General features: G+C 48.6%; 1 protein-coding gene across 7 annotated transcripts in view; it reads right to left on the bottom strand.

Moving 5' to 3' along the window:
* COL27A1 (collagen type XXVII alpha 1 chain) overlaps positions 1–23,253 on the bottom strand; it is a 184,895-nt gene that overhangs the window by 34,830 nt on the left and 126,812 nt on the right. For all 7 annotated transcript variants that reach the window (XR_015278128.1, XM_023938094.2, XM_086857913.1 and 4 more), the window contains 12 exons: positions 20,628–20,681; positions 17,725–17,778; positions 16,928–16,981; positions 13,784–13,837; positions 7,651–7,704; positions 7,255–7,299; positions 7,078–7,122; positions 6,811–6,864; positions 6,032–6,085; positions 3,715–3,768; positions 2,192–2,245; positions 1,425–1,478 (listed from right to left, as the gene is read on the bottom strand). Coding sequence is in view for 6 of the 7 variants with exons in the window: in XM_023938094.2 (XP_023793862.2) it covers positions 1,425–1,478; positions 2,192–2,245; positions 3,715–3,768; positions 6,032–6,085; positions 6,811–6,864; positions 7,078–7,122; positions 7,255–7,299; positions 7,651–7,704; positions 13,784–13,837; positions 16,928–16,981; positions 17,725–17,778; positions 20,628–20,681 (630 nt within the window). In the remaining variant the exon portion in view is untranslated. The remainder of the gene's footprint in view (positions 1–1,424; positions 1,479–2,191; positions 2,246–3,714; positions 3,769–6,031; positions 6,086–6,810; positions 6,865–7,077; positions 7,123–7,254; positions 7,300–7,650; positions 7,705–13,783; positions 13,838–16,927; positions 16,982–17,724; positions 17,779–20,627; positions 20,682–23,253) is intronic.

Below are 23,253 nucleotides of genomic sequence, written 5' to 3'. Positions count from 1 at the left end.
ATCAGCCCAGGGCTCCAATAAACACTCTGTGAAACTGTGTCACTGTGCCCTGTAAAGGATCTATGGCCTGAGCAGTGGGTATCCTGTCAAATCACTGCTCTGACAATTACAGAATCATACAATCAAAGAATCATTTGGGTTGGAAAAGATGTTTAAGATGAATGAATCCAAATTTCAACCCAGCACTGACAAGCCCACCACTAAACCATGTCCCCCAAGTGCCACTCCTAGGGATAGTGACTCCAGCATGTCCTGTTCTAATGCCTGGCCACCTTTTCAGTGAAGAAATTTTTCCCAATACCCACTTAAAGTTCCTCTGGTGAAGCCAGTCATTGAATATCATGAAAAAGTCTGTCAGATAATAAAATTTCAATGTTTGGCAAGATCAACCACCTGGAACGCAGACCAGAAATACAATCATGGAAGTGTAAGAAATAAACTTATAGCTGCTTTTCTTTTAACAAGATAAACAAAATATTGTAATTATTTTGTATTATTCAGTACCACCACTCAAAATTATATGGAGACAATGATAAAGGCCAGTTTTATGCTGAGAGCAACATGTGCAGCCAAGCAGCCTTGAGCTGAACCATTTTCCTCTTGCACCTGTGTTGGGAGAGCTCAACAAGATCTCATCTGGATAAGAGCACAGACACATCTGGTTAAGTGTCCAGAGACACATTTGGGGTGGAAAGAGCTGGTTTCATTCAAGAGCTCCTGGGCACAGCCAGCAGTGCAAGAGAATACAGAAGCCTTGATTGTCCTTAAGGAAGAGATTTTTGGTCCAACAGTCAGAGATAAGCAGAAGTAGAGACACATGGCAAATAGCTTAACTAGAAGAAGCAATAAACTGCATTGTTGTGGGATAGGCTGCTCTTTCTTTCCATGGAACAAAATTGTTGGCCTGTTTGGAAAGGCTGGCTGTGCAGGGACAGGAATCAGAGCCCTGTTCCAAAGGCAAGGTAGCAAACTCACTGCAGTGAGACACAGAGTGAACCCTGAGTGAGATCCTGGGGCTTTGCCAAGGGAAGGGAATCTGGTTTCTTTACTCTCTAACATTGTTCTGGTCAGTGGTGCAGGGGAGAGTGATGGACAATTCTTGATTTCCCTTGCCAGGCCCAGGAATTCCTGATTAACTGGAAATTTGATCTGTAAAGACTCAAAACAGACAAATCGTTGGAAACCAGATTTTGAAGAACTTGACCTTTTTGGAGATCTGATCAGATGCCAAAAAACGTGGGTAGAGGAGTGAAACAGGAGGGGTTTGTTAAGTGTGCTTGCAGTCCTTAGAGATTGCAGGGCAGAGGTTTATTCCACAGAGGACCCAATAATCCCCTTGGCCTCATCCTGGCTCTGGGAATCACAGGGACCTGGGTGCACAGAGCTGTGGGTGAGAGCTGCAGCTCCATGGCAGTGAGGTTTACCTTGATCCCATCTGGCCCGAGCTGCCCGCTGTCCCCTTCCAGCCCGGGTTCTCCCTGTGGACAGAAGCAAACACCATAAGGCTGTGCCTAAATGTGTTTTTCCCTGAGCTTCCTGCAGCTGGCTCACAGCAGCAGCCAGGCTGCAGTGATGGGAGCCCAGCCCTGCACTCTGACACGTGTCTTATCTCATACCCTAACGCTGAACAAACTCTTCCTGGAGCAAGAGAAGGAATTCAGCCTCTCACTCTATTCTGAGCCGCAGCTTCTCCTCCCTGGACCTGCTGCTGGTCTGGGGGAAGCCCTCCTTCCCTGTGTAAGAGGAGCTCTGAGTCCACTGAACCTGGAGCTTCCTCCTCCTGCTCCATCCTCCTGACCTCAGTCCTGGGAAGGGACACAGCCCCTGCCAGCCTCAATCCACGCATTCATCCCCCCTCCCACGCCTACACAGTGTATCCAGTGTTTCCCTGCTTAAAGCTGCCTTCTGCTCCAGTGTGCCTGGCCCTGCACGGACACAGCCGCCAGCAAACAGGAGGGGTCTGTTCCCACACTGCCCCTCTCACACTCGGCGTCACAGCGGCATCTGAGAGCCCCAGGCTGCTGAGCTGGGCTGATGGGCTCTGTGGGGAACCTGCAGAAGGAACAGGGGCTGGGAGGGTCATGGGATGCAGAGAACAGGGTCAGCCCTTGCAGGCTGTGGGAGAGCAAGGACAGCACCTCTGGGGAACTGATGAGGCACAGAAGCCCCACCAGGAGATGGCCATACTCACCCTTGGGCCAACGAGACCTTGCTCTCCAGGGATTCCCAACAGGCCAGGATCACCCTAAAAAGAAGGAAGCACATATGGGGAGACAAGCTGTTTACTGACAGTGAGGGAGCATCAAGTACTTCCCATCCCACTCCTAATTTTGACTATTTCTTTCTTTCTCCCACACAAACACCTTCAGCTGTGCTTTCAAAGGCCCAGCAGAGAAGGACACATCTCACAGGCTCTGTTGCAATGATGCTTGGCAGGATGAGGGTCACAGAGGGGTCTGAGCTGCCTGAAGCTGCAGATCCAGAAGGAATTCTCTGGCATGGTCCTTCATAGACAAGCAGCAGGGCAGGTACAATGTGGTGTGGTGGCAGAGTGAGGGAGGATAAAAGCCCCAACAGCTCTTTTAGCCCCAGTTCCAGAAGGACCTGAATCTTTGACAGATGAGTGAACAGAAGGCAGTGGAGCTGGCAAACAAATGGAGCTTGCCAATGTGGCAGTGGGGCAGCTCTCTGCCACCCTGCCCACCCAACGATCTGCTTTGCATGGAAGAGAGCTCAGAAAATGCAGAAGATTCAAGGGAAAAAGGTTTGAGTCATCCATAAACCTCATCCCACAGCAAACTGCTCTTGGTCCAACTCCTTCCAGCTTGGAGAAGGAGCAGGACGGGACTCTGACTCCAAAACTTCCCAGCAAGGCCAGCAGGTAAAGGGGTGTCTGTGCAAATCATCATGTCCTGCTCCAAGGAGGGCCAGCTGGGAGCACTGGAGCTGAAACACTCATGCAGTATCAGGATGCCAGAGACAGGGTAGCTCCAGTGAAGTGTCAGAAGATTTGCCAAGGAAAACATGGCAGAGGATGGGGTGGGGGGTGGGAGTGAAGAGCAGCACAGAGGAAATGGCATTTAATCCCCACATAGAGTTTGTTCAAAAGCTCTGTTCACAGGAGCAAATCTTCAGACCAAGGGGGTTAGGATTAAATAAAGCCCCCTCTGAGCTGCTCAGCACTGGGATTTTACTCAGACAAAGAGATGGCTTTCATGTGGACAAGAAGGTGCATTCATGGTCTGGAGCAGGGCAACCTTCCCCCTTAACCATCAGAGGATTTCAGTCCCCAGAGAGCTGAGGCTTGGAAACTGTGTCAGGACCTTGTCTGAGGGTATTTTTAAGTCTGAGACCTTCCAAAGACTCTTCTGGTTTCAAATTAGAAGCTGCCTGGATCTCTGAGTCTCAAGGACTCCTCTCTCCATTGAGATTTGGATCTGCAAAGAGTTGAGCTTCATCTCCAAGGTCCTTCACAGCTCTTGAGGCACCAGATCCCTGGGATGTGGCCTCTCCCTCAGGATGGGGCTCAGGAATTTGTAAAAATGGCTAAAATTTATCCAGTTTTAGATTTTTTAAACTTCATCTTTTATTGAATGCACTATAAGCTCTGGCTGCTGGAGGGTAAACCTGCAATGCCACTCAGCCCTTCAGGAACACAAGCTGCCATTTATCTCCCCAGTCTGACAGAGAAATTACACTTGGGGTTTTTCTTACCTTCATGCCAGGTTCACCTGCAAGACCAGGTTGTCCCATTGAGCCTGGCGGTCCCTGGGAAAAAAAACCCAACAAGATAGTGAAAAAACCCATTGTAGCGGAGCAGAAAGCAAGATCAAAGACATAACTCCTTTAGCAGAGCTCTCCTGGGACAGCCAAGCCCTGGTTGCAATGCAATTACCTCCCTGGAGCTGGCTCAGGGTCCACAGCATCAAAGAGGCCCCTCGTGCCTGGATGTTGGGAGGGCTCTGATCAACTCTCACACCTCCCCTCTCCCCAGCCTCTTCTGCCAAGCACCCTTCTCTGCCTCCTTCCACTCCCTCTGCTTTCTAAGGTTAGTAACCCCACCAGGGAGCAGCACTGGAACCAGCTGGGATAGAAGGGAAAAGGTCCAGAATTAGACTTGGAAGCTCTTTGTGAGGGTCCAGCAGGCTGGGCTGGTACAGTGGGTAACAGAAAGGTTTGGCTGTGCTCTTTTTCCCTGCAGCCCCACTTCTCCATTTCCACTGGTGTGAGCACATCCTCTGCACCAACAGGCTCCTTCTGATGAGGGTCAAGCTGCCCCACAGGCCACATCTTCCAGCTGAGCCATTGCCCCCCATTCACAGAGAGGCAGGGGCACGATGGTGCTGCCAGCTAAAGGGAGAGGTGAGGGCAGCAAGGTGACACTCCAGCACAAATTTTGGCCAGATGAGCATGGATATCCATCAGCCAGCTGTCTCTGGCTGTACAGGGCCAGCAAATATCCAAAGGCCAATGCCTGGGCTCAGATCAGAATCCACAGCCTGGGCTGGACTGGCTGAGAGAAAGTTTCTCACTCTCGTGTGAGCACAGACTCTGGTAGAGGAGTTTGGCATCCCCCAAAGAGCCAAAAGTGAGTGTTTGACCTGGGAAAAGATAGGAATTAAGATAAAAAGATGGAAGATGTGAGAATGACCTTGCAAACTGTTCTCACTCAGTCCAGCTCCATGTGCAGCCCCTGATAGTGGGGTCACAGTCATTCACTATCTTTAGTACCAAGATCTGTTGGGAGCTTTAATCTTTGTACATTTGGTCCTACCTCTGGGAAGTGTGGGGAATGAGAGTCTGTAAAACAACCCCAAAGATGGGACAGTAAAGCTTCTCTTTAAAGGATTTGAGTGGTTTATTTACTTATGATATTTGCATTCCAGACAACAATCTCCCTTCTCTTTACAGTTGGGAATAAAGGAAAAAAGAGCACACAGTCAAGGGAGCTACCCAGGGAATAAAGCCAGTTCCTGGCTTGCTGAACTGGATTCAAGCAGAGGAGGGAGCAGGGTGTGTGTTGGGTTTGTGAACAAATGGTCATGTCACGCAATGAGAAAATTCAAGCTCCAATGAAAGCAAAAATCCTGCTTTGGTTTCTCCAGAGGTGCCAGTGCAGAGAAAGGCTCCTGGAGGAGTTACAGATTTGAATGAAGGTCTGTACTTTCTTGGTTGGCAGCATCCAGAGTGGCTCAGTAGCTGCTTTCCAGCTCCCTAGTGTGGTTTACCATGCTGAGAGCTCGCTCCATTCATTCCAGCAGCCATGAGAATGGAAACTTTCATGACTCACACACTTTGCATAGACTGCATTCAAAGCCACCTTCATGTCTGTGTTACAGCTCAGGACCTGCAGAAAGGAGCTGTGCAAGGGGCACTGGCACACGTGATAGAAGGAGCCAAGACTATATTATTTTAAGAGGACTGAAATGAAGCCAAAAGTGCAGAGGAGTTGGGGGAAACCATGGAGGCATCCCCTGCACTCCACTGGGGCACAGTTTGGCAGCTGCTGCTGGGTTTTGGTGTGTTTGTGTCACTGCTTCATGGCAACCACAGCCCAGCAGCACCGTCAGCAGCAAAGGCGTCTCTGAGCTTCCTGCAGTGGCTGCAGCAGCCTCTGCCTTGCCATGGCCATCTGGGTGGGCTGGCAAACCTGTGGTGTGTCAGCAACAGCACCAGGGAGAGGGAAAGACTGGTACTCAGTCTGATTTGTGCTTGTATTGGCTCCCTGACTCTGCACCCTGGTGCAAAAAGTTGGTCCCTGCCGTGGTCACCCTTGAAATGTATCTTCTGTTGAGAAGATGGGTCTGCACTTCCACCAGCTGGGTGTCTGTGGCCTGTGATGAAAAGGGTGCTTGAATTTCTGATTTTTACTGTTTGTTTTGGAAGCTGGCTTTCAGATTTAAGGGGAATCCTTCCTGCTCGTTCCACACTGCAAGGTGTGTGGAGGGATGTTCCCACATGTTTACTCCTCCCTCAGTCCCGCCACTCCTGATGGAAGGGGAAAACAAACAGGAACAAAGGTCAGACCTACCTTATGCCCCATTTCTCCCAAAGGCCCAGGTGGCCCCTGTGGTCCTTGGGGACCCTGCAAAATAGAGACACAAGGCTCTTTTCATACAGCTGCTTTCATCTCTGAGGGGCCATCACTTCCATGGTCTGTAGGATAAAACACCAGTTCCCTCCCACATCTCAGAGGAGTTCTCACTGTGCAAGATCTGGCTAGTGGGATGGAGAGACCAGCAGTGGGTGTGCAGAGTTACCTTAGCAGGCAAAGGGCTCAGAAGACCCATCATTTTCCTGGGTCCCATCTAAAACAGCTGCAGTGGGTAATCTGAAAGTGTCTGGTTTACTCTCTCCCTTCACAGTCCAGCACTGCTGGCCCTCCTTGAGGTCTGTGTCTTTCCCCAGTGACTCCCCCAAAGCTGTGGGCTCAGTTCTGACACCATCAGCCTCCCTCCTGCTCCCCCTTCCACTCTACTACCTACACTCCAGCTCTTCTGCTACATCTGACCCTGTCCCAGACCCAGCCTTGCCCTTCTTTTCTACCTTCCCTTCCAAAACCCACCCCAGGCTGTATCCTACACTCTCCCTGGTAGATCCATGACTCCCTTTTGCTTTCCAGGGGTCTGACCTTGTCTTTCCTTATGGCTCCTAGGACTCTAGCCAAGTCTTTCACATCTCTGACCACGCTGGAGTTGGCAAGGACAGAGAAGCTGGGAATGGGATAAGTGGTGGGGAAGAGACAGAGAAAGAAATGAAGTGACTGTGTGCAAGGAAAGACAGATGGAGAGAGAGTGATAAGAGACTTGCCGGGTCTCCTGGAGCCCCTTTTGCTCCTGGAGGTCCAGAAGGTCCTTGGATACCCTAGAAAAATTAAAAACACCAGGGTCAGCTTCAACCCAGCAGCAATCCTTCACATCTCTTGGCAGAAATGTGCACCTCAAAAATGCTCCAGTGAAAGGAGGGGAGAGTTGGCTCTGTAGGTGTGAGATGTGGTCCAGATTCTTCCTCCTGGACCAGGACTCAAAACTTAAGGACTTGAGGTTATGAAATTAAATGGAAGGGATGGACACTTACTGGGAAGCCACGTGCTCCAGTCTCCCCAGTCTCCCCCATCTTGCCCTGTGAAGACACAGTTACAGCAGTTATCAGCTGGGGATGTGCTGACACACCTGTGGTGCTTTGTCCTGGAGGGCTCTGAGGACATGTGGGTGTCCCCAGGACTGGCAGCTCTGGCTCTCACAGAGGACATACCTGCAGCCCATCTGGGCCCACCCTGCCTGGCTCCCCTGGTTGGCCCTGCAAAACAAAGAGACAAAGACACGTCAGCAGGAGCACAAGCTGTTGGTGATGCTCTTCTGCCCCAGCCCATCTGCTCTTGCATTTTCGTGCCTCAAATTTCCCTTCCAGCTCCCTGCAGCTTTGAGAGGCCAAATGCCTGGGATTGTGCACCAAGGAACACCCCAACCAGCTGGGAGTGTGGGCAAGGGCCCTGATACCAGTGCTGGGTAGATTTTACTCTGGTTGCAAGACAAACTCATCCCTGCTGGTTGATCTTCGTGGAGCAATTGAACATCCCCGTTCCTGGATGTGACCTTGATCCTGCCCAGAGCATTTCACAACACATCTGAGAGCAGCCTTGGCACTCACCTTGACACCTCGCGACCCTGGCTCGCCTACGGGTCCATCAGGCCCTCTGGCACCCTAGAGGGAGGCAAAAGAGCAGCAAAAATAAGAACACAGAGGATATGGCTCACTGGAAAAATCCAGCTGTCACTTCAGCCTTGGCCACCAGGACAGTCCATGAGATCAATCCTGGCTAAGCCAACTTGTACCTGCTCGTGTTGAGCACAGCAGCTCAGAGCCCAGGACTAAAAAGATTCTTTCTCTGTTTTGTTGCTTCATTTCTCACCGTTACCAGCACACAGCGCTTTTTATTCCTGTTAAACCAACTACCAAGCACTCACCCAAGCCAGAGGAGAAAAGCAGGCCAGGAACAGCCTAATTTTCTGACAATAGTTTTGCAATGCACAGACAAACTTGCAGCTCCAACCTTATTGACAACAAACATTTTCCTTCCTAGAAACCTTACTTGTCCAACACCTTTGTCCTTAACCCTTGCCACACCCCACTGTCACATGGCTACAGTGGTGGCATAGAGGTGCACAACCCCCAGTGTACAGGACTTTCACACTGTCTTGAGCCCCAAACTCCTCCCAGAGAGAAAGGTGTATTTACTGGCAGCTGAACTCCAAGGCCTCAGCTACAGCTACGTGATATTTGAAGATCTGGCTGCTGTTCAGGCAGGTGCTTGTGGAAGTGGAGGTGGGGAGGGTCTGGTGCCATGGCCAGCATCTGCTCCTGGGTGTGTGAGTGGGCAGTGGGCACAGGGACCTCGGGAGGCGTGTGGGACACACATCCTGCTGCAAATGAGCATGTGTGAGTAGCTAAAATTAAACAGCTCATGGTCCAGCTTGGGCATCACTGAGGAAGGGGCACCCTCGTTCTTTTAGAGGGTTCCAAGTGAGGGCTCCTAGGAAAATGGTAAGGATATGATCAGAGAATCACAGAAAAAATGGTTTGGGTTGAAAGGGACTTTAAAGACCATCTGTATTTCAAGCTTATTTCACGAAAGCTGAACACACAACCCTCTGCACCATTTGACCCCCAGAGACCAGTGCATCACACTGACAGAGAATAAAGAACCACAGTGAAAGAAAATAAGAGTTAAAAAAGGCCATATGAAGAGACTCTGTTAACAGATGCCATGTTTGCAATCAGTTCATGAGCTCAGTTAGGACTCTTAGGCACTACTGCAATATAAATAATAAATAAAAACACAGAGCAGTGCTAGATTGTAGTGCTAAGAGGAATTCTGAGAGCTGGCCAATGCAGAAAGGGAAAACAGGAGCCAATGTGCTTAATCGGGATGCAAACCCAGTGCCAAAAGTAATAACGGGGCTAGGGAGCCAGTGTGTTAGAAAAGCAACTCCAGGATGACAGGCAAAGAGAGACACTCACAAAGAAAAGCAGTGTACAGCAGAAATGTATAGGAACCCCAGCCAAATTATTACAGCAGACAAACACTGTCAATATAAAATAATGCAAAAACTCCTACTGAGCTTGGCAAAGCCCTGTGCTGCTCAGAGGAGCAGGGAGTGAATAACCAAGAGCCTGTATCGCACTGCCAGTATGGCACAGCTCTGCAGAGTGCTCAGCCTGGCCTCCAGGACAGACAGACAGACAGACAGACAGACAGACAGACAGAGGGCTGTGCCCCAGATGGGATCCCCACAACCAAAGGGGTGTTTCACAGCTGGGCTGTGCTGCACAAATGTCACAGCACCTCTCACCAGCCCCACATCCCAAGTGCTGTGGCTCATGCTGGCCCCTAGATCAGAGAGAAAGACCAAAAGCTTTATTAAGCCATGTCCCTATAAACCTCAAAGCACAATGACAAAGACCAGAAGGTCACTTAAAAGCAGGGCTACTGACAGCTTGAGTCAGACAGCCCTGTTACTTGGGGTGGTGGGAAAGCAGGGCCTGGAGGCATCTTGGAGGCTGCCTGGGGTGACTGGGACATGCAGCAAATACCCAGACCTGCATTGAGAAGGGAGGAATGGGAGGCATGGGAATGATGCTGGGAAAACATCCTCAACAACCTAATGCTCATCCTCCCTGGAAAACAAACTGTTCCCCTTTCCTTTGAGCAGCCACTTGGATATTTTGTGCAACTACATCTTTGCTATCTGAGGTGATGTGGTGACCTGCTAGTGAAGCAGGGGAAGGATGTGCAGAGGGCAAGAATTCCTTTAGCTCAGGCTTGGAAGAAGGAACAGGGATCAGAAATAAGTGGGACATGGAAATTACAGTGATGATCTGGGTTGGGAAGTTGGGCAGGAAACTGGAATGAGCCCCTCCAGACCCATCTTCTGTAGCCTGTCCTGCCCTGTCCAGCCCCTTTGCCAGTGCAGGGGCTGCTCTGAGCCAGGTGGAGGCTGTCAGGTGCTCAGTGATGACTGTGGCTCCCACCAGGCTGGCTGGGGAAGTGTTTACAGCATCCTCACCTCTTCCAGCACAGCCCTGTCACCAGCATGGCAGGATGTGCCAGGGCAATCTCACTTCACAGCAGTCACCTGCCTAATCCCATCACAACACATCTCATCTGCATCTGACCTGAAGAAGGAGAAAGTGACTCTCTATCCTCAAATGTGTGTGGCAAGCTTCATCTTCTCCAGCCTCCTGGGCTGAAACCTGGGCTAAAGGCTTCCCCTTATCCACCCTGACAGGAAAAGCTACATGTAGTCAATTAGTTAAATTTTTAAATCTCTCTTTTACTGACAACACTGGTTAGAGATGAGTGAGTGAGGTCCTGGCAGCTTTCCAGGGAGTGTCCCAAAGCCAGGAGCCTCAAGGCTCCTCAAGGTGCCTTCCCCCTGCAGGCTTGGCAGCCTGGCCTTGCCAGCAGGGCTGAGCACAACCCCTGGGCTCCCCCTGGACCCTCAGTACCCTTTGGTCAGTGGAGGCCAGGCCAGCATTTCCCAGTGCTGAACACCAAGCAGCGCTATCAGATACCCCAGACTAAACACGGGGTGACGATGGTGCCTGGATGTGAACGGCTCACAAAGGCAGGGGAACTCAGCTCCAGGCTTTGCCATGGCAGGTGAGGCAATGGGGATATATCCTGCTGCTAAAGTGGACAATATTCCTGCAGAACTGTGTGCTCAACAGGGTGTTTCTGCAGAGCAGAGCTGCATTCCCTCCTGTTAAACACCTACTCAGAGCTCAGAGACAGTGCCCAGCCTCTGAACTGCAGCATGAAGGAGCACTCAGTAGCTCCTCTCCAGAAACCCAAGGCTCCTTCCTTACCCAGTTATCCAAATATTGATATTTTCCTATCACAGTCTGGCCAAACAACAAAGCAAGCAGATGCCTTGAGTGAAGCCAAAGGGAGACATCCCTGGCCATGGATCTGGAACGAGCTTTTCCTCAAACACTTCTAAGGCTTTCTCAGTCAACTAGAAAGATCCCTGGAAGCAAAACAATACCCTCCACTTCTCCATGAACAACAACTCAGCTGGGCTTGGAAAGGCAAATATTTTCAGGTTTGTTTAGATAACACCACTTTACAAATCCCTGGCATTTACAAATTCCTGGAGTTGGTGATGCTGGAAATCATCAGGTCCACGTGGCAGAGGCAGCAATTCTTTCCCTCTGGCACGGAGCAGCAAAGGGCCTGGAGTGCAGGTGTGCTCTCCTTATCTTGGATTTACAGGCTTCACCTGGGCAGAAGCTGATGCAGGAACTGGATGAATGAATGGCAGAGTGGAAAAGAGAAATGTGCTTGGGGATTTGAAAAGCTCCTCTGTATCACCTGAGCCAAAACCCAGCAGAGAGAGGATAAAATTATAGAAATAATGACAAGCACCTTGGCCAGGAGAATAGGGCAAGGTAAGGCACTTTACAGCAGGATTTCAACTTTATAATGTGAGTTACAAAATCATGGCTCTGGTTGATATTCAGCCTTTCATAGAGATTCCCAGTCTTTTTGAAGACATTATCCTTACCACACATCCTCCTGCTGTGAGGAGCTGATTAACAGAAATGTGCTTTAGGATTTAAGTGACATAGGGTGAGGGGCTTGCTGGACCAACTGCCTCCAAATTTAAACCTTGATTTGGTTCAATAATTAGGTTTAAGCATGTACATTGCTGTTGCTAGCTGGATGTTAAGCACATATCCAGTAAGTGCTACGCTGAGTACAGATGAAGGGAAATGAGCCTGGGCTCACATGTCCAGGTTTCTTCTCCTTGGGGAAGAGGAGAAAGGAAATAACATTTGAGGAAGATTGCTCAGCATCAGTTTGGTGGAATAAACAAAGACTTGTGAAGGAGCAACAGCTCTGTCAGGACTAAAAAGAAGGCTACAATTTTTTAAAAGTTTTTCTTTTTAAAATATATATATCTTGACAATATAAAACCTATCACAACATAAATGCAGACCCCAAAAAGTCTCCATTGTTCTTTACAATCAAAACCATATTTGCTACTTACGTTTCCTTCAAAAGCAGAGTAACTTTAATGAAGCATCTACAAACAGAGCTCATAGAATCCACAAACATCTGGCAGGGGCTGCATTCATGTTTCCACTCTGAACTGAATTACATCCCTTCTGCAAGCTAGGATTGACAGAGGGTAATGTCTGAAATTACAATTGGGGGATCATTTCCCCATCCTGAGTGAAGCAAGAGCCGGAATCACAGGAGCAAGTAAGCAAACATAGGATACTATGTGCCTGGAATATCTTCTAAGAGTATGAAGAGAAGGAAAATGTGAATGAGAGAGATTCAAAACAGAAATCCTCCAGGCAGGAGACCCGCTGGTTCTTACAATACTGACTCCTCTACATCATATCCACTGAAATCTGTAGAATTTCACAGCAAAGCCCAGGTTCCTCCTTCCTGCTGGGGATCTCAGAGAGCACATCCCTCTGCCTCACAAATTCTGTATGGATTATATCACTGCAGTGCTCAAACAACACCAGCTCTCCACCACAGCACAGAGCTGAGAGCAGGAGCACCAGCAGCAGATCCAGAGGCTCAGTTCTTGCTGGTAGAGCTTTAGGCAGAGTTTTACCCCGCTCCAATACCGCTGCAGGAGAAGCAGAATGTGGGAGTAGGTAAAATGTATAGTTTACTCCAGTGTATGTCCTTGAAAATGAAACATGGAAACAGATCCTTGGAGGGAGAAATGCAAAATATGTTGTTGTTGGGGCCTTCAGCAGAACTCATGTATGCTTGCTATTAATACTTTGTAAAGCAGCTGGACAAGGAAAAACAATCCAAGCAGGAATGCTCCTGCAGTAAATATCCCGTTGGAGAAGAAAGATTGAAGAGCTCAGTGGGACGGGGGCTGGATGTCACAGGCAGGAAAACAAGCAGCTTTGGCAGGTCTAGAGGTCAGTGTCCTGTCGGCTGTCACCCAAACAGGCTGGGGAGAGCCACACAAGAACTGACTCTGAGTGTCTGTGAGCTCTTTGTTGGGGGAAATGGAAACTGATAGCACTGCCAGTGGGGCCAGGCAGGGTGAGGAGTCACCTGTGCTTACAGGGTGGCTCTGTTGAGGTATGTACACATAAAATCAGGGCTGGAAAAATCCTTAGAAAGGCAAAGGACATGGTTATAATATGATCTACTGACAATGCAAAGCACACTTGCCTCACATGCCTGTGGAGCCCTGCTGGGAGATGTCAATCCTGTGGGACTGAGGGGAACACATGGGTAGAACAGCCCAGCTCCATTTCTGTCAGCCTGGTCTCTTAATTCTATGTCATGACATACCCTTTCCTCCTTCATCTGCCTCTGGTTATATCACAACACTTCATATCTCAGCTATTTTTTCTCCCATAGCAATGAAGGCACCTTTTCTGGTTTTCTACCTGCACCCTTCCCCACAGCCCATCTATACCTTCAGGCAATTAAATCTTCATCAATCTCACCAGAAGCATCCATAAACTGTGTTTTGACATGGCAGCTAGTTGGAAAAGGCAGGCTGGACCACTTCCATGATAACCTGTACTCTGGACACCCCCCTGCCCTCACACATCCTTTGCAGTCACTTCCCTGCTAGGATTTGTTTCAAGGACCACACAGCCTTTATGTGCAGCAGAAACGTGGGGGTGCTGCCCAACTTCTGCTCATCTTCACACCCCCAGACTAGACCTCCAGATTGTTTTTCCAGTGTCTGGAAGAGGAGAGGGATGAAAGCTCATGGAGAGCACTTACCCTGCGGCCTTTCATCCCTCGGACCCCTGGCGCACCACGGGCTCCTGCCGGACCCTGCAAGGGGAAAAAGGAAACAAAATGAGGAAGGCAGAAGTTTTGGTAAGACCCTAAATTCCTGTGTGATCTGCAGAGGCCTCAGATGCAGACCCTTGACCAGCAGATTGATTCATTAAACACTTGCTAAAAACATCACCATTTTTACTTGCCTATAAATGTTTTTGTTTTTTTTTTTTTAAAGTCATGGATTGTCTTTGGATTGTGAACATTTAGGCCAAAGATCCTGGCTGAGGTTTGTATGCTTAATGACCTGCAGCCTGTTATCTGTGTCAGTGGTGTGATGTGAAGAGAAACTTCTCTTCACATCACAGAATCCTCTGAATCTATTAAAAGCAGCTGTTGCTCAGCATCTGTTCAAAAATAATAATAACCGGGATCTGGTTTTTAGATGTCCAAATACAAAATCAGACACCTCATCTTTGGTATCCAAGTTTGATCTTTTCAGCTAAATACTGTCTTAAAATAACTGTTGCCCTGTTAATGCTGCATAAATATTGATACTGGCAGACAGATATTAATTTAATGTGAACTGTTGGTGTTGTGGATGATCCTGTTCTTAAAATTATAGAAAGACTTCAGGTTTTCTTTTAATCTGGATTTGTACACACATGATTCATTAATGTGCATACAGAAAATGCAGAAAACCAGGTTTTTTTCCCTGCTAAAATATTTATCAGAGTAGAAAAAAAAGGATGTATTTATTTAACATGATGTAGTTCTGTATCACAGCTTTTAAACCTGATATTTAAAGTTAGTGCCTTTCTGCTGTCAGAAAAGAAAACCTCAAAATGACACATTCACTCCTTGCTCTCTCAAACATCCCACATCAGATTTGGCTGTTTACATATTAATGGCTTTTACCAACTGTCAGCCCTGCAAACTCCACCATGGATCAGAGGAGAACTGGACTGTGATCTTCCTACTGCTCCTACAGCTGCCATTTATGAAGATTTTGCTTTTGTGCATGGCATGTAAGTTCAGGATACAAATGCTGAGCTGTTCTCAGTATGGAAAAGTCAGCTGACTTTAACTGCATTTGTGATCACAGCACATCTCAGTTTTGGTAGTGAGGATAGCAATGACTGGCAGAGGCAGTGGATGTGTTAGATGCCTGTTTTATAGAGATTTTGATGATAACCATGGACTGAAGTGAAGTCCTTAGTTGGTATTTGGAATCTCCTCTGGAAGTCTCACCCTGTCCCAGATAGTTTACGGAAATACAAGGACAGAAACATTCATGATGGCAAATGTTGAGGGAACAGCTAGATACCCTGCTGGAATTTCAATGAACTGTTCAGGAGAAGATACATGGCCTTTAATATTCCTATATATACACTTTATTTTCAAAACTGTATATTGACAGAAAAGATGCAGCATAATGGTAAGAAGAGGAAAAAGGAATTCACATGCCTCGGAAAGCTGAAACCAAGGGCAAAGTTTCCTACCATTGACTTTGCTTCCCATTTCCAGTCATCCTTTGTTGAATTAATCAGCCATCACTGCTAAGGCTCATTCAAAGATTTTAACAGTTTAGGACAAACAACAATTGCATGCCTCAGGTCTGGCTTGAAAGGCAAATAAGGAATGTTTGGTGGAAAAACAGCTGGAGTTAATGAGTGGGGATTTGATATTAGGAGATTATTTGATTTACTGGCTCTGTGGGGAAGTTTGGCTTATTGAATTACGACTTTTTAAAATGCAGTTGTGGAGCAAACATTTTGCTTGGACGAATTTGTTATTTGCCTGCAGGAGAAGAGGGAACTGAAGGAAGTGGAAGGACCCAGGGACCGCCTCAGCTCCCAGAGCCTTGCTGAGAGGTTTTGGTATCTCCACCTGGATCTGATGCCTCAGCTCATGCTATTGTTATGGCCCAGTGAAGACAGACAAAATTTGGCTTCAGTTGAAGGTACATTTAGTGGTGCAGGGATGGTGCTCAGGGCTGGAGCTCTCTGTCACAGAAACTGCCTCAGCCATGGGTGCTCACAGGCCCGGAGCAGGAGGGAGCCCACTGCTCCAGCTGTCCCCAACTCAGGGAGCAGCTAACATGATGGGAAGGTGCTAAAAATTCATCTACAGATATCCAGCTGCCCCCCTTGGCTTCTGTCAACAGCAAGTGCTGCCATGAGGGGTCACAGAGCAGCTCAGGGCTGGGGGCTGCGGGTGGCATCATGCTGCTTTTACTGTAAGGACCTGGCTGGTGCCACATTGCTGCTCTCCAGGCAGAGATGGGTCACCATGACTGCTGCTTCACCTCAGATTTTCTCTTTTTTTCACCTCCACTCACTTGATACTGCACAGTCTGTGCCCAGGCAGCAGCTGCCTGCAGCCAGAGCACCCAGAGCATCCTCGAGCTCCTGGCAGTGGCAGAGTCGACCCTGGTTTGGAGGCCACACCTTTGGCACTTCCCAGGCATTTCACTGCTGTGCTCTTCCTCCCAGTTACCAGCACTGTGGGAATTCACACACCGAGCAAAATCCATTCCCTGCACCCACCCAGGGCTGCCTTTTTGTTGGCTCCAGCAACACTTGTGCTGCTGGGAGAGCCCGAACTACATCTAAAGAACATCTGTGGGAAACTGCAGCCAGGCTAAAATCTGCCTCCATGGCAATTGCATGCTCCAGCCACAGCTGCAGTGTGCCAGATGAGCCTGTCCAGATGGAGGGACTGTCTGGGGGAGCTGCTCCTCTCATGCCAGCAGGGCTCTGACCACACAGGACAGTCACACTGCATGATGTGGTCACTGTGATAAAAGTGATAAATGACTGTGATGCATCACTGTGGTGTGATCACCACACTGCCAACCATTCCCAGCCCACAACACCTTGAACTAGGGAGCTTGTGTCCTGCTAAAAGATTGAGGCTGGATGGTGACTTCTGCATCCCTCCTTAGGGAAATGGGCTACAGCTTTTTGAATTAAGCACTGTTCTTTTCCTGTGTCTCTTTCCATGTTGCTCCCACCCATGTCCCATCCCTTTCCCCATATCTCTTGTTCATATCAAACTCAAATAAACTGGAATACATTTGCTTGACTTAGCCCATGAATGCCCAGGGTGTGGTATTACAAGGTGATGATAGCCTTTACTCACTGTTGGTCCAGGGATCCCAGGAAAACCCACTCCTCCTGGCATCCCAGGGTGCCCCTAAAAGGGAAGGAAGAAGAACATGCCTGCTGTGAATATTCACAGTCTGCACAGACCTTCTTCCTCCAAGTGGGAAGACAGGGAAAATTACATTGTTGGTTGCTTGCAAGGTCAGGCAGATCTGATATTTTCAGGGTAAAACTGCTCAGGGGCAGAAGGAAACGGCCAGGCTGTCACTACGCCAGCTCCAACCCGGCCAGCAACATCAGCAGCAAGATTTTCTGAACAGCATAGAAGAGAATGGGCTGAAGTAATATGAAAACATGTCTTTGGGTCTTGTACTGTGGTAGGCAGGAAATGAGTGTCAGAACAAGACAAGATCCAGCTGAGGTCCCCACTGTTAAATTCCTAAATGTAGATCCCCGAGAGGCAGCACACAGAAAGGCACAGTGACTGTGCTGCCCAAGCACCCTGCACTTCCAGCTGCTCTGGGCAGCTTGGACAGATCCTTGTTGGTGGGCACTGTGTGTTCCAGAGCCAGGATGCTTGGGAACAGGCAGTCCTTCAGCTGATGGAGCCACAGAACACACCTCAAAACTGAAGGGGAAACTGCTGGACACAACTTCTGGGGACAGGCTACACCTCAGTATCCACCCAGTCAAGTGCCCATTCCCATCCCCACAGACATGGGAAGAAATTGCAGCTGTTGCCATGAAACTGAAAGACCATGAGAAGCTGCACCCTTGGCTACGACAGAGACAGAGGCAGCAGCAAGAGTGAGAGAATGCAGACTTACTCCTTACCATCGACCCCTTGACTCCTGGAGGGCCTGGGGGTCCCACTGAGCCACGGTCACCCTGGAGAGAGACAGGTGCATAGGGAAGAGTGATCCAGAGCAATGAAACAACTAAACAAATTCACCAATTCATGTCTATGCCATCAGCTTTCTACCAGAAATGCTTCCAGTATTACTCCCTTTCCGTCCATCTCATCAGAGTAGGGAAGGATTGCAGGAATTAACTAATCTTCCACATCCCAAGAGAGGGGACTTTACTCTTGCCATCAAAACCACCAAGGTGTGAAGGAAACAGGCACATCACCCTCAATTCCAAACAGTGCTAGGACTGAACCCAAGGAAATCTCCAGCCCTTCCCACCCAAGGCATGACATGCCTGTTCTGCAGTATCACAATCCCTACGTGTGCTGGCAGTTTCAGAGCCATGGATTTAGAGTCTGTTGTCACAAGGCCCTGCTGAGAGCAGGGAATCAAGATGGAAAAAACCAGAGGTGCTGCCTGGTGCTTTCAGAGGAGACTGTGGGTGTTCTGGGGGAACTTCCTGTCCTGTGGCTCATGCTGAGGCCACAGTGCCAGCAACAATGACCTGGAGGTCTGATTTATGAGGGGCTCGGAGGTGGATGACTCCTCAGCCCACCTTAAAGGTAGGATCCCTTCTAAAACAAGTGGTTGAAAAGCTTTATGTTCTAAAACATCACTTATTCACCACAAAAGTCTTCTTTATCCCCTCATCCAGACCATCTCACTTGCCATGAATACATCCTTGACCCAAAGGTAGAAGACAAAATGGTTAAGCCCTCAGGAGCACCACCACAACCTGTTGATGTGAGGGTGACATGAAGGTGTGGCTTTAGTAATGGGACACATCTCCTTTGGGACACAGCTCCTTTGGGACACATCTCCTTTGGGACTCATCTCCTTTGGGACTCATCTCCTTTGGGACACAGCTCCTCTGGGACACAGCTCCTTTGGGAGATGGTGGCAATTCCCACACAATTGTCTGTAGTCTCCCTCTGGCCCCAGGGATGCACTGGGAATTAGGTGTGTTAGGTTTATATGCTCAGGGGGATGAGGATGGAGGATTTAGCAAATGCTGCCAATTAGTTTACGCCCAAAATCTGTCCTACCTTCCAACAGCAAAAAGCATAAGGGGAAATCCCTTCTGGGCTCTAAGGAGCTTATTAAAAACAAACCCCAGAGTTTGTGTTGTCACCAGTTGGCCCTGGTAAACCAATGTACGGATTTTTTTCTCCCTGAATGGATGGATTTTATTAAGTGTGTATTAACTGCATTGTTCTCTTTGATAATCTTTGGATTCTACTGGCTTCAGTCTTAAGTTTTGCAGCTCTCAGAATGGAGATTGCTGACTCAGCTATGTCTAATGGAAGCATATTTCCCACTTCATTTAGCTCACAAGAGCGTAGTAAGCTGTAGGATACTATGCCAACTGGAGGCCTGGTTGAGGTTTTGATTTGATGATAGCTATTTCTGTCATCCCTAAGTTTGTCCTGGTAGAGAAGCCTGATGGAAATCCCAGCTGTGCTGAGGATCTCCAAGGGCAGATTTTCAAAGGACAGCCCGGGTTTGCCTTGACACTGATGTAACATCACATTACAGAGCTGATCTGGAAGCTGAGGATACCTCATGTGGTCAAGGCTTTGGCACAGAAGGCACAGGGGCAGATGTGAACTTAATGGAATAGAGAAAAAGATCTTCCCATGTCTTCTGCATGGCAAACGCCTTATTCTTCATTCAATTCAGGGCTGCAGCTGCCAATGAGACAGATCACTCAAGCACCAATTTTCTGTGTAACCACCCTGGACACATCACAGACTCTTTATTCCTCTGTTTTACTTCTCTAAAATGCAGCCCACATCATGTCATTCCTTTTAGTTCTTGTGGGCCTTGACAGCTTGGACTGAGATTGGCTCTGCTACTGCCCCACTGGGGCCCACAGGATGGAAAGGCTGCTGTGGACAGACGATAAAATGGATCTGCAGCAAACACAGTATAACTGTCACAGAGTCTTTACATCATTACCCACAGGACAGGGCTTGAGGCAATAAAAGTGAGAAAGAGAGCACTGATGTGTGGAATGCATCGTTTTATGCTCTTCCCTATCTTTATGGCTGCACTGTGAATAATTAAACCACCAATGAAAACCAGCAGCGTGCGAGCGAGATACAATGAGTGACACAGATGATTTGTCTTTGGGAGCTGCCTCTGAATAAAAGTTTACACTCTAATAGAAAACAAATTAACGTCCTTTTACATTTTTATGTGAAATAAAGCCCTTTTTATTCCCCTGGAAGAGGTTTGTGTCCATACTGTACACAAGAGGGCACCAGCCCTGATTGTGCCCAAAGCAACCAGGGGCAGTCAGATGGGATGGTCCTCGTCAGATCAGAAGGGAAATATTTGTACCAGCCTTTGCTCAGATGGGTGGCTGCACTCTTGTGCACCTGAGAAATTTCTGAGACCTGTTCAATGCAGGCTCAGCCCTGGTCCAGCATGACCCCCCTGGCAACCCAGAGCACCCCTCTGCAGAAAACTGTAACCTCAATCCCATGGACTCTTCCCATGACCAGCAACACAGGGCTGATGGATCCCTCATTCCCATAAAAAACAGAGCTGACTGTTAAATACAAACTGCCTGGCACATTATGAATGAGGAAAGTTAATTTTTCAAAGAATATTTGACAGCATCTCCCTAGAGGACAGCACATGTTAATTCCTGAATAAGAAATGGATGATTTTGGCCTGGTCCTAGTCTAGCTCAGACACCCTGGACGTGCTTCATTCCCAGCTGGGTGTTGCACTCACATGTCAACTTAAATCTCCACAACCCTTCTCCCGCCTCAGCCTCCCCATCCTGCAAAAATTACAACAACCATTTCATCGCAATCCTACCTTTTCTCCTGCTATTCCAGGCTCCCCCACCGGACCAATGAAACCCATTAGACCCTGAGGAAAGAGGAGAGCACAACTAATTTTCAGTTTTCATTTGCTGAGAAAGTAAACAGTTCCTTTGGTCCACCTTGCTGGTTGCAATAGCACAGCATCCCTCCTATAATGCTCAGTAATTCCTACTGGCTACCAGAGCGGACGGAGTTGCTCCCGGCCATGGGAATGTCTAACTCCACAGCTGGTTCTGCTTTAGGCGCCAGCTGGAACAGCAGCACGAGGATCTGCAAGAACCACAACACACAGCAGAGTGGATGAGTGGAGGAAGAGAGGCCGAGTCCACAGCGTGGCTTTGTTCTGTGAGCTTTTCCCCAAACAGCTTCCCCAGGAGATCTGCAGCAGGAGCTCCTGGGTTGCACAGAAACAGACTTACCATCGTTTTAGTGGATGGACTGGGTAAGCTTCCTCTGGGTTAATCCAAGCTGCCTCAGCCATTTGTGCAGGCTAATTTTGCCCTGGATAGTGTCATGCTGGTGGGATGCCAGGAGGAAATAAAGGTTCCTGCAGCCAGAGTGGCCAGCAGGGCAGTGGATCTCGCACACTACTCAGAAACCATCTTGGAACAAACCTCCAGTCTAAGCTCAGGGTTTAACAATGTTCGGGATAACGAAGAGGCAAACAGAACTGCTTCTAATTAGGAAGATGGAAACAGATGCAATCTCGAGCAAAGATGCCTGAGAATTAAGATACAGCAACCTCCCTACAGCTCCAGTGGTTTCTGGCTCTGGAGATGCAAGGGACTATCCCCTCAGCCACTGCTGGTGCTCTGTCTCCTCTGTGCCATGATGGAAATACCCATTAGCCATGGGATGACAGCTACAAACAGAGAAGCTCCACTATCCTGCAGGGGTGTCACCAACCTTTCTGAAATGTTCTTTGTTTTGAAATGGCCTTTGTGTCTGAAGCTGAGGCAGTCCTGGAGCACAAGAGTGTCATTGTGGCCAGGCTGCCCGGACCAGACACCCCTGAGACAGAGCTGGACTCGGCACAGATTGCCCAGTGCAGGAATCAATGGGAGAGCAGAAAACTCTGCAACATCTGCCTATGCAAGGTTGCCACTGGGTGGCATTGCTGAAGGCTGCTGATCAATTGTCCTCTCAAGCAGACACAAGTGCAGGTATACAACTGCATCCAGTTTCCAAATTCTTCCAATAGCCCAAGGCCATGAAGAAGGCAGAAGTTATGGCAGAGAATACAAAGCAATGAGATGCATCAGGGCAATGCATTGCTAGGCAAAAATAGACAATAAAGCAACAAAGAGTACATCTCTTGTTCATTTCCAATTTCTTGGAAAACCATAGAACTCTTTCTCTTTCTCCTGTGAATATGCTCTTTAAGAAATTTCTGGTTCCTTAGGCCAGTCCCTCAGAAGAGGGATCCCTGCTCTGCAGCAAGTGTTGATCCCATTGAGAACAAAACTGTTTCAAACTCCCTTCCAGGGATGCTGCATATCCAAGCTCTGGCTTGAAGGTCAATCTGCAGACCCACTGTCCATGGCAGCATCAGCTTCCACCCTCAAAAGCCTCTCAGGAATCCAGGTCCTGAAGCCAGGTGTACTGGTGGTGCTTCCCAGAGGGATTTGCAGGGATCTGAGCACTCCAAGAGCCCTCAGTGCCCCCCTGAGACCCCCTCAGATGTGCTGCTTGTTATGGCAGCTTGTGCAGGAACCTGCAGGAACACCAACACTGGCCCTGCTGCACACATCAACTTTGGGATGGAAGGGGAGCACAGCCAACATTTCAGCCCAAACCCAGGGAAAATTCTTGTGCATTGTGGTACAGCACAGGGGAAGATGACACTGCTCCCCACGTGAGAGGACAGTCCCTTGGTGTGAACGTGAGATGCAGAGCAGGGACCTTGTAGCTTCCAGCACAGTAGCTCTGCAGTGTTTGCAGCCAGCACTGTCTGCTCTGGGCTAAATTAACCAACACTGCTGTGTCTGCAAGCAGACACAAACCGAGATAGATATGTCTATGCCAAGTAAATCTCAGTAAATTATCAGGAGTATAAGAAAAAACACGGGGAGATTGGGTAATGATGTTCTTCACTGGCCAAAATGGGATAGACACTAAAGGCAAGGAGATTTAGGTTTTAAGACAGAAAGATTTAGGTTTTAAGAACCAGAAGAGCTGCCAATGGCAAATATGTAATCAAAGCAGACATGAATGGTGGTCATTACACTGAAATGGCTGTGGCACAACATATTTTTCTCAGGTTCCCAGGGTTGAAAAGAGGGCCTGCATCAAACACGGCTCCGGGCAGTGTGTGTAATGATGCACGTGAAGTCCCAGCAGCGCTGGCTGCCCGGATAAAGGCCCACACTATACAGGAAAGAATTTAAAACATTTATATTAGACGGGAGTTCAGCGTGTCGCTCATGATTCAGTCTGCTGTATTCCCCAGCCAAGGGCATGGCGGAAAAGGGATGGAGATTGTTAAAAAGTTGCTGGGGGCTTGGGGGGGTGGGGGGAAGGAAAGGAGGGGGGACTGGTGGTTGTAATTCCTAACTCCTGTCTCGCTTTCCCCATTTATTGTCCAGCCCTGTCATAATTAAGCCCCCCCTCTTGGCTCC

Source organism: Cyanistes caeruleus, chromosome 20 (assembly GCF_971803275.1).
Source record: "Cyanistes caeruleus chromosome 20, bCyaCae1.hap1.1, whole genome shotgun sequence".
NCBI lineage: Eukaryota > Metazoa > Chordata > Aves > Passeriformes > Paridae > Cyanistes > Cyanistes caeruleus.
Note: the sequence above shows the minus strand (reverse complement) of the source record. Positions and strands in the feature narration are given on the sequence as shown.